We start from the raw sequence: 14,074 nt of genomic DNA, 5'->3' as shown, positions 1-14,074 counted from the left end.
AAAATGATAAAGTCAGGCTTGGGGAGCGGAGGCATTTCCAAGTGTATGCAATTCCATGGAGGCCACCATTGCGTAGAGCAGCTGTGCCGTGGAGAAACAACCCATGTGAATGTCCTAGCAGGGCCTTTCCTGTGTGCCCTGGGGAGGGGATGGGCAGCTTGGATTCAGAAGAGAGCTTTGCGTTTGATAAGCAGCACACATGGTGACTTGGCCCAGGTCGGCTCCATGTTACAGCTTAGAAACAATTGTCCCTTCAGCTCTCCTTTGGGGAGCGTGAAATTAGGAACATGTGTGTGCTGATTAACAACACGTCAGAGATGAATCATGATTATGGCTTTGGTCTGGTGCACAGACTGTGCTTCGGAGTAGTGATTTCCTACCTCCCGGAGCAAATCTCTTTAATTAGCTTAAGATCTCCAGGTCTTTTTTTTGGGCCGACATGGTAATTGCTGGTGGGAACCCAGCAGCACTCAACACCCCTGAAGCCCATGCCTTGCCACCCCCGAGGCGGATGGCTGGCATCCTTCCGTGGCTGAACCGGGTTGGTTGCATCTCCCTGGAGGGTGGTGAGGGCACAGTTCCCGGCAGTGTGAAAGGAATATCTTGCCTAGATCCAGGTCCAGGCTGGCTCAGGGATGCATTTTCCTCACGTTTGGGGTTCACGAACATTCCCGTAGGCTTACATCACTTGGGGCCTTTGCTGACTTGTAGTTGTTGTGGAAGGGCTTGGACTGAACTAAGTGGGACCTGTCCTTGTTTATGCAACCATCTGAACCAGCACAGAATCAACAGACCCCGTGGTGCCTTTCCCATGTGTCTCAGTTCACAGGCACAAGTGTTTGTTCCTGTGGTAGATTTTAAACCTCACATCCTTACCTTTTTTTTTAAATAATCTTGACACACTGGAAAACCAAGATGGGGAAAATGTTATGGTAGTTGGCCTTAGTTTTCAGTCACTACAGGTGCACGTTTAAAAACCTCAAGCTCTCACTTGTTTTCTGACCAGTATTCTAACTTCCATTTTCACCCCACATCCTGGTCCCTAAAACGTCCCCCACTTCCCTAACGCTCCCTAGTTGATCTGAATGCCTCACCATTTGGCCCACCGTCTGTTGGAGAAGGGAGTGCTGTATTTAACACAGTTATCAAAATGAAGTTTTCTAAAATGGCTGTTCATCTGTTGGGGGGATAGGATTGAAAGTGCTTCTCTGGGAAGTTGGTGTCTTTAGCGGGGTAAGAATCCCCAACCCTCACCACCCCCCACCCCCAGGAAGTACACTCCCCTTAAGGCTGCTCCTGGCTGTGAGGCATGAAATCCTGCCTGTGGCTGGCTGGCTTTGTCCAGGAGCCATATGGTTGAATATTGGTGTGGGGTTTGCCTTTTGCATTTTATTCCTTTAGTGCACTTAAGGGCTCCCTTCCCCCACCGCCTCCTTCCTGAATCAAAGATGTTTTCTCCATTACGCTCCCATTTGCTGCTTCCTGCTCTGCTGGCCCCTAGAGCACAGACCAAAGGTATTTCAGAGCAGGAGTTCCAGGCACCAAGACTTGCTTCTTAGGCCAGCTTTGGAACAGATTAAAAGCTACCCGTCAGTGCAGCCAATGGGGGTGGTTAATTAACGAAGAATGTGGCACCCTGAGGCCACAGCTTCAGCATTTATAGTTTTTCACTAACAGGCAACAAATAAGTATTTTTTCATTGTCAGCTCATTAAATATCAAGATGGCATGGTAGCTAAAAGCTGGGGATTGTTTCCTGAAGAACTGTCTGCCTTGATGCAGCCTTATTTGTTTCTTCTTAGTGTAGCCTCTGACTCTGAGCCCACAAATCAGCTACGTATCACCTAGCGAGGTATTGCTGTTTGTAATCCTACATTCATTTATTCGGACGGAAAACTGATCATTGCCAAGGGCTGGTTAACTGTACCAGTCCCAGGGCTGTGAGCAGGTATTTTGGGGGCTGCAGGGACTCATGTCCTCCCCAGTTCCTACCATGCCTGTCACTCAAAAGTGCCTCCTGCCACCTTGTGCTAACCTGGTTTTGCACCCCATCTCTGAGTCCCTCAGGGCTCTGGGTGCTGTAGAAGGATTTGGACAGTGCAGTTCCTGCCGTTTTGACCATCATCTTCGTGTGTCCTCTGCCTTTAGGACAGCAGGAAACATCTCAGAAACAATGGCATCAACATTTCTGTAACAGCTGCTTCATTGAGCTCATGATGCAGAAGGATCTTCCTAGAGTTCATAAAACAAACAAAAAATCCAAAAAAAAATGTGTTGAAGAAACAACTGCTTGGACCTCAAATTATTTTTTGTTTAGTATTTGGCACCAAACTCCCAGCTTATCTCTCCATTCCTTTTTCTGTGAATATTTTGGAATATTGCTTGTCATCATAATTAACCACAACACCAATCCTTGCTAGGAAGTGTTATTCAAATACTTTATAGCCGAGGGAAATGAGGCCCAGGAAGGTTCCGACACTAGCCTAAGATCACACAGCTGGAACTCCGGCAATGTGAAGACTCAACTGTGCAACCAACTCCTCCTCTTCTCTAGATGGACCCCAGGTCAGCCCACGGAAGGCTGGCTAGGCTGGCAGAACCTCGGGCAGCAGCCCTGAGGGTCTCCTGTCTGCTTGAATCTGTGTGGGAGTGGGGTGGAAGAGAGTGCAGTCACATGCAGTCCATTGCAGGCCTGTTGGGGTGGGAAGGAATGACAAGAGCTGCCGTGTGTGTGTTTTGTGTGTGTGTGTGTGTGTATGAGAGAGAGAGAGAGAGAGATGCACTTTGCAGCTGGATATAATTATATAAGTGCAAAAGGGAACCTTGCAAAGTTTGTGGAAAATGGAAATAAAGGATATGTTTATTTTGGTGAAGAGGTTTTTTGTTTTTGAAACGCATACGTAGGAGGGGATCTTGGGAAAAGTTCAGGAGGGGTTGGCCTGGTGCCGCAGCTTAAGCTGCTGCCTTTGGTGCTGGTGGTGTCCTATGTTGGAATGCTGGTTTGAGTTCCAGCTATTTCACTTCTAATTCAGCTCCTTGCTCCTGCACCTGGTAGGGCAGCAGGTGATGGCTCGGGTACTTGGGTTCCCGTCACTCCTATGGGGGACTCGGAGGGAGCTCCTGACTCCTGGTTTTTTGTTGCCACTTGGAAAGTTAAACCAATGGATGGAAGGTCTCTCTCTCTGTTTCTTTCTTTTCTTATTTATTTATATTGGAAAGGCAGATATACAGAGAGGAGGAGAAGGAGAGAGGAAGATCTTCCATCTGATGGTTCACTCCCCAAGTGGTCACAACTGCTGGAGCTGAGCCAGTCTGAAGCCAGGAGCCAGGAGCTTCTTTCAGGTGTCCCATGCAGGTACAGGGTCCCAAGGCTTTGGGCCGTCCTCGACTGCTTTCCCAGGCCACAAGCAGGGAGCTGGATGGCAAGCGGGACTGCCGGGATTAGCAGCCCTTCCCAAAGTGTTTCTGTTCAAGTGAGGAGTTCTGGAATCCTGTGTGTGTGGAAAGAGAAGTTGGAGAAGAAAGGTGCGGTGGTATGGGGGGGTGGGGGTAAGGTGCTGGGAGGTTCGGTGGCTCAGGGACTGGGGTGCCTGTTGACTCAGATTCTGTTACTGCTTAGTCTTCACTTTAGCATGGGATGTGTGTGTTCTTGCTTTTTTCTACATGACCATACTTTCCCAAGCTCCTTGTATATCTGAACTGTGGGATACGGTTGCAGTGGGCGTGTAAACGTGCCTGGAGCATTTGGCTGAGATGGGGCTATGGCCTGAAACCCTGGGCCCCTTCAGAAGTATTTTCCACATTGTGTCTCTGGGTAACAATGGCCCGTTACATACCAGGCTGCTGGCCTATGGTTCCCACCACTCCCCTTTCTCCCCACCCCCTCCCAGCATGCTCCTTGTTCTATGGAAACTTCAGCTGTGTGCATAGAGAATTTTTCCCATCCTTAAGCGTTTCAAAATGCACATGCTTGGGAGAGTTCTGCAGTTAATGGCGAATGGCCCATTTGCAGGTTGTTAGAGAAGCAGTCACATCCAAGTGGGTGGACGTGTAGCTGCTGTTTCCCATGATGGATAAGTGGTGGGTTAGGGAAAGGTAGGGTCACCGGGAGGGTTCCAGTGTTCCTCTGCAGGCGCTGTAATTAAAGCGAAGAGTCTGGTGGAATTGTTAGCCCTGCTATTAAGAGTGCAGATGGCTAATGGCCACATCGTCAAGAGTTAAGAGTTAGAGCTCTTAAAGTCGCGGGTTTTTTTTTTTTTCCCTTTCTTTTTTATGACCCGGTCTGTGTATTCCAAGCATAGGTACGGATGCAGGGAAGAATTTCCTCATTAAAAGTGATGGCTTATTCCCACACTCATTCCCTAGTCTTGGAAGGAGAAACTGGTTTCCTTAGACTTGAAGAATTGCCTATCTGTCGTAGCTTAACAGAGCTTTCCCAATGAGGGTGTCTGGTGAGTGAATTTTACAACCAATCAGGGTTCAAAGCGATCCAACTGGAAGGGCTCCAGCTGGCTTGGTCTTCCTTCCAATCTTACAGTTAATTATTTAGCCCCTCGGCGTAGAGGAAGTGAGTACCTGTGACCGCCCTGGCCTGATAGTTTAAAGTTGTCCACCACCTCCACCCCCTGCCCACCACTGACCACAGGCAGGTCTCTGGGTGGTAGAGAAAGCTCAGACTGGCCTGACCCTGGGTGCCCATGGGACTGGGTGGGTTGAGACCCTGTGGAGTCTCTGTGTGAGAAAGGATCTTGGCTTCTCCTCCACCTCATGTTCTTTTGTTTTCCCGCAGGGAGTGGGGCCGGCCAGCAGGAGCAGTGGGCTGCACAACCTCACCTTCAGATACGACAGTAAGTGCTTGGCTTGCCCCACAAGGACCAAATCCCCTTCGGTGATTTCAATTGTATATTGTTGGGCTTCATCCAGGACACTGTGGGTCCTGGAGTGGGAAGGAGGGAATTGAGGAAAGAAAATTTTTTTTTTAACGTGTTTGTGTTTGTCAAGAGGTGTGGCCACTCGGTCAGCTAAGCCCCTGGAGTGCTGGGAAACTTGCACAGCACAGGGGCATAGAAAATCTGCATTCAGAGACCTTGGGGTTCCACTGAACAGGCTAAGAGGGCTCAATGGGGAGTGTGGTATGTGGGGGAGGCAGAGGAGCCAAACTGCCCAAGTGCAGGGTGCTAGGGAATGGTGGGGACTGGGGCAAACTGGCTAGCCTGTGTCTGGTCTCGAAGGAGCTGTGACTCTTTAGGCTCATTGTAACCCTGAGGAACTCCCACTGAGTGTAGCCAGATGTAATTTCCAAGAAGAGCAGAGAATTTAAAAAATGTATTTTATGTGAGCAGTGATGTGAAAATGCTCTCGCACACAAAATGGGCCGAGTGGATCTGTGTCCCCGCTTGGCCCAGGGATCTCCAGTTGGCCATCTCTGGCTTGGCCTGAGGTCCTGTCAGCCATGTTTATACCTGTCGGCTGTGATGAACTGTAGCCAGGCAACTGGACTTTATCCGAGGCCTCAGTTTTTTTTTTTTTCATAGCAGATGAAGGCTGCTTTCCTTCTCCCATTATCCCTTCAATGGGATAATCCTTACCACTGCTGAACTTGGTAGTTGGCTGGTGGTGAATAATCAATGATTGCTATCTACTGATATTAGAAGTTAGGTCAACTAAGGAAAGTGCAAGCACTTTTTTTAAATTCCTTTTTTTTAAACATTGGGACTTTGCTTAAATTGTTTTCTGAGGACATAGTGCAAGACCTTTTTCTTTTGGTGATACACGTAGGAGCCTCTCCAAATAGCTGTGTTCATTCATAAGCAGGTAGCTGTGCAGGATTGGGCGCCTTTTGGCCTTATGAGCCATGATTTAGATGTGAAAATGACTAGAGGAAGCTGCATTCCTCTTTATTGGAGTCATCTCTTGGAGAGGGTTATGAATCCATGTAACGAAGAGGAGGCTTGAGGAGGCTTAGGTCACACACTGAGGTTGTGAATACAATCTCACAATTTTATGATACAAATCTATGTGTCAAACTCATGCCCACACTTGCTGGCATGGGCATTTAAGGCTCCAAGGAGAGCTGCTACATGGCCACTCAGATGTTTCAAGTTATTAGTTCTGTGTGCATTTCTGGGGGAAGATGCTGGGATGCAATGAAGAGATTTGCAAGTCCATGATACTTGATTCAGCTAAATATCGACATGTAAGGAATCTTTCTTTGAGTTAGGAAGTGAACTGTTTTTTAAAAGATTTATTTCTTTTGATTGGAAAGTCAGATTTACAGAGAGATGGAGAGATGGAGAGAAAGCTCTTTCATTAGCTGGGTTATTCTTCAAGTGGTCACAATAGTCAAAGCTGAGCTGATCCAAAGCCAGAAACCAGATGCTTCTTCTGGGTCTCTCACATGGGTGCAGGGTCCCTGGGCTTTAGGCCATCTTCTACTGCTTTCCCAGGCTACAAGCAGTGAGCTGCAAAGGAAGTGGAGCATCCAGGATATGAATTGGTGCCCATTTGGGATCCTGGCACATGCAAGGCGATGCGAGGACTTTAGCCACTAGGCTATCATACTGGGCTTGGAAGTGAATTTCTAATGTACGCTCTTGGTCCTGGCACATTTTGCATGATGTTTGAGAATTCAAAAATTTTCGTTCAGCTTCAGATGAGCATTTTTCTTTCTAATTTAATGAGTTTGATGAAAAAGAATCTATACTTGCAAATCCTTACAGTAACTCACTGATTATTGTCTTCAGGATGCTAAACGTTTGGGTCATGGACCTATACCTGTCCTTTACACATTAAGTTTATTTTTACTCCTTCAGCATTTAATTAGGAGGCAATATACAGCTTGTATTGACTCCTGAGATGCGCAAAACTTGTACTTTGGCAAAATGTTATTTGGGCATAAGTGTCTTTAAACCAGAATCCAAAAACTTTAGACTTTGCTGATGGGTCCAGTCTGTGTAAAACATTGATTCAGTGTTTTTTGGTGAAAAAGGTTCTTCTCTTACTCACTAGCAAGTTCCTGTTTAGTGCTCAGTTGACCCAGCTAGGGGTTCTGTTTGAAATGGCAAAGGAACAATTCCAGGTTTTCTCCAAAACTAAACTACAAAATCTTTTTTCTTTGTTCTAATGTCACTTAATGTTACAAAGAAAGAAAATGCTGCTGTTCTAAGTGCACAGGGAGTTTCACAAGTCCCCTGGTTTGCTTTGACCTTGCCATCTATGTGTTTTCTTTGGACTCTCAGGGAAGAGTATGCCTGAGTAAGACTGAAGTACGTTTTATCAGTTCTTGGACTTTATATGTGCGTAATGATATTTACAGAAACCCAAAGAGCATTCCCTCTGGCTTTGACAATGAACCAAAAGTTCTGCTTTTGCTCCTGCATCTCCTTAGAACTGCTGAAGCCAAAGGGTTCACTTCCACTGTAGCCTCAATAGATGACAATATCTGAACAGCATGATAGGGTCTTGCCTTTTTTTCTGTACTGGGAAGCTGATCTCAGCCACGTTTGTTGCAGGCTGACCAACCAGCTACTGGGGAGCTTGTGCTGGAAGGAAGAAGCTCTGTGATGATTCAGTCTAGTGACAAGAGCCAAGAGGGATCCTTCTGACTTATGTCACTTAGGTCTTGAGCCTGGGGTAGCCAGTGATGGGATCCTAAGGTCCTTGGCTTACCTTCCATGGCTGTAGGTTTCTGGTGTGTATCATGTAGGTATTGAACCAGATGGTTGAATATTTTTTTCCTCTTCTGAAATTCTCATGTGCACCCAGAGAACACTTGTTGATTGCTCTGAGAGTGAGTTTTAATCAGAAGTCTAACTTGGCTTTTGTTATTAGCATCCTCTCAGATCTGAATGAAATGGAAAGGTGGCTGTTTTTGAAGCAGAAGGCATTAGGAGGTGAGAAGATGGTACGTACTTAGGCAAGAAGGCAGGACAGAAGCAGTGTGGAGGATGGGGTACATGTGACTTCCCAATAAGACGTATTTAAAAGGAGAGATACTGCGTGCAGGTTAAAAGGCTGGGAAGGGTGTCCAATTATGATGTTAATAGTTACCTCTTAGTGGTGAGAGTGTGGATGTGTGGATGACTTTTACATGTTAAAACTAGTCTTTTGTGATTGGCTTGTTTTGAAGTTTTATTTTTTATAGCTTATTAATTCTCTCTTGAAAACCTGACACCATCACTGCAGGTGACGTCACTGCAGACTTTCCAGACTCCAGCTTGTTCCTGCCAGCACCAGCGCTGGCCTTTGTGGCTCTCTGACTTCTTCGCCCTGTTTTTGTGTTTTCCTAAGGTCTCTTTCTTCTCATACAGGCCACATCTTGTAAATCTGTCTTTACGTACCTTTTCCTTCATGTAATCCGAGGAAGCATAAATCATGCCAAAGCCCGTTGTTATTTTATCACCCAAATGGGCTCTATCCCAAATATGAAAATGCAATTTGGTGTGTGGTCTTACTTCCACATCTTCTGTTCCCTGGATTTCTGTGTGATGCCTTCCCTGGATGAAAGACAGCAACGATCATTTGTTTCCTTGAAACAGTCTGTGAGTCATGAACTTCTTGATCCAAATGGGTGCATTATCATCCATAAGGATGGCTGATCCTCAGGCAGCCGGAGAAGGAAGGTGTTGGCAATTTCCTAAGGTCTCCGATGAACATTTGTAGTTGTAAACATGGTGTATGTGCGCTCTGGTTTGTAGCAGTGGGCTTGTTGGGACATGCCCTGCAGTACCTTGTCCCAGAGGATCATGCCATGACTTCAGGGGGTAACCAGGTGACTTTGGACATTTGATGCAGGAGGGACTTCACGGAGAAAGGGCTAGAGATGAGGCAGTGTAAGCATTGTATTAGCAGGGAAGGCCCATGATTGTTCCTGCAAGCGTGGCCAAGACAGGCAGGTCATGGCCATGCGCGGAGGTCCCAGACTGATTCTGGCTGGGAGTTTTTTGTGGGTAGCTTCAGCTAGATTAGGCTGCAGCTGCTTCTGTGCTGTGGCTGGTTTGGCAGGTGCCAGAGTGATATCTTCAGACAAAAATCAAAGAGGGAAGTGGTTGTGTCTGTTGAGCACTGTAGGGCTCTTTGGGTTTAGTGGGGATTGTGGGTGTCTTTGATGATAGAATGTTTGGGAGCAAGTGTTTTATCTTTGAAAATGCTGATTAATAACCTTGTCACTTGGGCACTGTGTTAGGACCTTGTACAGACACCTTTCATGCTGGAAACTGGTTGGATGAATATAAAAACTTAATGGTTAAGGTAAAATTACGTAATAATCAAAGAAGTCAATGTCAGGTCCAGGCACAAAAGTGCACATCATGTATGATATTCTTAACACTGTCCTCCAATATAAGCCAGGGTGTGTGGCTGGTGGTGGTGGTGATGCTATAAATCCTTCAGTCATGCCTTCTTGTTTCCCAAACAGTAAGTCAACTTTTGATGTTGTATTTAGGTTTTTGAGATACATATGTTTAGATGGAACGGATCTGGCTTTCTCCAGACTAGACTTGCTCTATGTGACTTGACTAAAATGAACCTAAAGATAAGCAAACAAACAAACAAACAAAACCACATCTTGATTCTTCATCCTTCCCATTCTCCAGACTGTACCACCTACTTGAATCCAGTGGGGAAGCACGTGATTGCCGATGCACAGAACATCACCATCAGCCAGTATGCTTGCCATGATCAAGTGGCAGTCACCATTCTTTGGTCCCCAGGGGCCTTCGGTAAGTGATTCAAGAAACCCAGTGACTGAGGGCTGTTCCCATGTGGGTTGACCTCCAGGGACAGGCAGGTCTTGATGGCAGTGAAGTTTAGGTTGGATTGGGCACAAACGCACTTTGTCTTTGGCTGCCTGTGCTTGTTGGGCACACGCACAAGCACGTCGCTTGTCTTCTGTTTCCTTGGCTGTTCCTGAGAGAGATGTGGGCTTGAAAAGTAATAAAAGAGGTGAGTGATGAGTGGCTTTCTCCGTGTGCCAGCAGCCTTTGAAGATGGGGACCAGTGGCAGTGCCAAGAGGACCCTTGTCCAAGCGTGTGATGGTTTTGGCCACCAGTGTTGTGATCTCTTGTGGCCACACTGAGCATTGGTGCATTTTGTGATTTTTTCAGGAAAATCCTGCTTTTTCATGAGAAACCATGACATAAGTGAATTTCTGAAATTGGCAACTGATTGAATTTTTATTTAACTTGTGTGGGCCAAAAAAAAAAAAAAAAAAAAGGAAAAGAAACAAAAAAGCAGAAAAAAAAAAAAACCCCTCCACAAATTCACATTATGTGGCTGAATTCAGGCTGGGGCTGACCTCTGCCCTGTTGAATGAGTTGATGACCCCTGTGAGGGGACAGAGGAGGCACGCGTGGGACAGGGAAGGGACCCACTTGTTCAGATGGGCTCGGATCTGAACCTGGAGTCCACAGGAGGCGTTCACACCTTGCTGAGCCCAAATGCCAAGTGGAGTCCTATGGTTCAGAAACCCCTGCAGAGTGTTTGCAGAGCACGCTGCCAGACCAGAGCTGCTGCCACAGTCCTCTTCATTACAACCTGGTCCCCCTGTCTGCCCCTTTCACACTTCCTGGGGTGTCCAGGAAAACCGTGGCCAAAGGAGAAGCAAAATGAAGTCTAGTTGACTTCTGAATGCGGGGACACGTTGCAGAAGAACTGGGATGCTCCAGCGGTGAAGAAGGGCTGGCAGTAGGAGCTGGGAGCAGACGCACGGGCTTGGCTCACTTTGCCACATAAATGCTTGTGGGTTTTCCAAAACTAATATTGTCTTAACATTTCAAGATTAAAAAAAAAACCCCTCTGTGGATAAAAGGGAAGTGGTCATGCTAAGGAAGCCTCCACAGTGAAAGGCAGACTGGGGTGCAGACTGAGGGCAGGAGTTACACATGCAACAACCGGGGCAAGAGGCTGGGAACTGTTCCTGGATGAAGATTGGTGGGCACAGAAAGATGGACAGGTTCTGTGAGTTTCTATCAAGGGAACTCTTTGGAGGGCAGAAAGACGTGGTATGAGGGAGGTGAACAGCCTTGGCTGAGAGCCATGCACTTCCTGAGTTTCATTCCTACGAGACCCTGGGGAAGTCAATTAACTTTCTTAAGACTCAGTTCCCTCATCTGTGAATTGGGATAATAACAGCTTCCTCCTGTGGTTGTGAGGAGGATTTAATGAGCTGAGATGATGGGAGAAAGCACAGATTCCTTCATGGGAAGCTGCCCTCGGAAATTGATGGCCATTATGTAACTTAGAGGTGTTCATAGCATTGCCACAAGAAATAACATTGTCTGCCTCTGTCCCTGCCCGGAGATTTGGCAAAGTAATTTCCAGGCTGGCCTTTTAAAGGTAAGGACACTGCCTGGGATACCTGCCTCTTGGCTCCAGTAGTCCTGCCTGTGCAGCTTCCAATCCAGCCAGCCACCTGCTGAAGCCTCGTGGGGTACAGCCCAAGTGCCTGATTCCCTGCCACTCATCCGAGAGGCCCAGAAGAAGTTCCGAGCCGGGCTTTGCCCTGGTACAGCCCTGGCTTTTGCATGCATTAGCAGAATGATCTCTCCCTTTCTCTCCTTGTCCCTCTCCCTGTTGCTTTGCCTTTCAAGTAAATACCTAACTATTTAAACAACAAGGACTACAGCCCCATCTCCATCTCAGCTGATAACGTTTCATGTAATTTGGAGGTATTTTATTGGCCTTCATGAATCACCTGACTTTTGTTGACTAGTAGTCCTAGGAACACAGCAGAAGTTAAAGCTTGTTATAAATATTAATGGTTTGCTCCAAAAAAATTATATATATATATATATATTTGGCGGGGAGGGGCTCACAAAGCAAGTCCCTGGAAAACCTAATGCATTGTCAGGCTGAGCCCTTGTATCCGTCATCACTTCCAAATCCCCAGCTGTGGGTCTGTTGGTCTCCCCCACTTCCCCAGGAGACTTTAATCGAAATGCAACGTGGCAGAGTCACTTCCTGGGCACAGCAGCCCTCTGAACCCACCTCGCGTGAAACTCTAATTGTGGCTACAACTGCCCTGCCCAGCCATGAAGTATGTGCTCTTCATCAAATAATTATAGGATTGGAGGAACCCATTCGAGAGAGGAGAGAGGTTTTCCCTGGCCTTTGCCATCAATAATGGTCCCACCTGGTTAATTGCATCCTGTGTAATTATTATTTTATTTTTTTTTTTGCTGTGGGAGGGGACGGGTTGAAAACGTCTGGGCGTCTGGTGCTGAGAAAGAATGTGAAATCGATCTCTTGGCCACTGGGGCCGGCTGTGGAGAGCTCCAGCTGCAGCTGGGCCACTGGAGTCTCCTTAGGAGACAGGGACCCGAGCTGGCTCCTGCTGCCACCAGAGCCTAATCCTTTGCAAAGCGGAACACGCAGCTGGGGAAAGCTCAGGTGGCAGGGCGAGGGGGGAAGGGTGGCCGGGGCTTTTCTGCAGGGTGGGGAGTAGGGAGGTATCTGGGGGCGCTTGGGGGTTGGAGGTACGGCACACATAGGGCAGCCCTTGGGTGTCTGCCTTTCAGTTGTGAATGAAACCAGGAACCACTTTGTAAGTCCTAGAGCCATCCCCTAACCGCTCAGGCTCGGACACACATACCGTATGTTGAGTGTTTTATCTGTCGCTGGGTACAACATGCCCACACGTCAGCATGCAGAAAGTTAAAGTGGAAATGTGTTTTGGGGAAATGACCTTGTCAGCCAGGGAAATCGGCTAGATGTATCCCGTTTCATGTCACGGGAACAATACAGTTCTGTGACTGTCACGGCCCATCGTGACTTGGGTGTAAAGATTTGTCCCTTGAAGCCACAGAGGCAGTGGAGGCTTATGGAATGGCTGGCTGGGTTAGTGATTAAACAGGTGATGCCAGTGGGACAGGGACAGTCACCTGTTCTGTTCACAGGAGTGCAAGGTCGCATTGTGTCACTCGTGTAGACACTAGACTCAGACGGCGTCGGAAGTCCTTTAGCTGTGGTGTGTCTGTAGAGAGGAAGGAGAGAGTTCTGCAAGTTGTTGGGTCTGTTTTTACTGATTGCGTTCTACTTTGCTTAGGCATCGAATTCCTCAAAGGATTTCGGGTGATCCTGGAGGAGCTGAAGTCAGAGGGCCGGCAGTGCCAACAGCTCATCCTCAAGGACCCCAAGCAGCTCAACAGTAGCTTCAGGAGAATGGTGGGTCCCAGGTGGGGACTGCGACACAGGCGCAGACCAGCCCCATGCCCCGGGGGAGAGGGGTTTCTGAATGGTCTACTGAGTGTCTGAAACCGGAGACGGAAGGGGCTGCATGCCAGAATGGCCTGGCCATGCCGCCAGCCTGCCTGCTCCATGATCTCTGAGACCCTTCGGAGGTAAACACCTCTCCGGTTACCTGCTCCCAGCAGCCCTCCCTGAAGGTTGTCCGTGGGCCTAGCGCCCTGCCCCCCTTTCACCCCTTGCCCTGAGCTTTGGTATTAACAAGCCATGGCGACCTTGCCAAAGATCACACAGTGCTGGCTGTCCTCATGGTTAGGAATCCAAACGTGAACTTGGTGCAGAAAGCAGACCTTACTTCCTGCTTTCCTGGGGGCAGAGTGAGGGGGTTGCACCCCGCTGCCCTGGAATTGTGTCTGGGTGCTGCCGCTATGGCACCCCGTTTGGTCTAGGTAGCAGCAAGGGTCTCCCATATGGGTAAAGGGCGGGCAGTTTCTCCATGGCGTCACGTGTGTTTTTCGTTCCCTTTTAGGGAATGGAATCTCAGCCTTTCCTGAACATGAAATTCGAAACGGATTACTTTGTCAAGATTGTCCCTTTCCCTTCCACTAAAAATGAAAGCAATTACCACCCTTTCTTCTTCCGAACCCGAGGTGGGTATGGCCTTCCCTGGCCCAACTTGGCTTTTATCCTGCTTGAGTAATTGCTCTACAGAGACCTGTTCAAGAGCACACCAGATCCTGGTAGGCAGCAGGTGTGGCAAAGAGACAAGCATCCAGGAAAGCACTTTTTAGAGTGAAGATTAGGCCCAGACACGGTGCCTCTCGTCAGATCAGCCACTGTTGGCTTGTTTCAGGACATACCCGCCCGTGGCTGTGGCCACCATCAAGACATT

The 14,074-nt window shown here is 47.8% G+C and overlaps 1 protein-coding gene across 1 annotated transcript in view; it reads left to right on the top strand.

Moving 5' to 3' along the window:
* The window catches only part of IL17RD (interleukin 17 receptor D), a 59,246-nt gene that overhangs the window by 33,000 nt on the left and 12,172 nt on the right, over positions 1–14,074 (top strand). The window contains exons 2-5 of the mRNA XM_040994681.1: positions 4,789–4,846; positions 9,593–9,718; positions 13,043–13,161; positions 13,712–13,832. Coding sequence (XP_040850615.1) covers positions 4,789–4,846; positions 9,593–9,718; positions 13,043–13,161; positions 13,712–13,832 — 424 coding nt within the window. The remainder of the gene's footprint in view (positions 1–4,788; positions 4,847–9,592; positions 9,719–13,042; positions 13,162–13,711; positions 13,833–14,074) is intronic.

Source organism: Ochotona curzoniae, unplaced genomic scaffold, assembly GCF_017591425.1.
Source record: "Ochotona curzoniae isolate NIBS_2020 unplaced genomic scaffold, NIBS_Ocur_1.0 contig_908, whole genome shotgun sequence".
In the NCBI taxonomy this organism is placed as follows: Eukaryota; Metazoa; Chordata; class Mammalia; order Lagomorpha; family Ochotonidae; genus Ochotona; species Ochotona curzoniae.
This window is presented reverse-complemented; position numbering and strand designations above follow the sequence as displayed.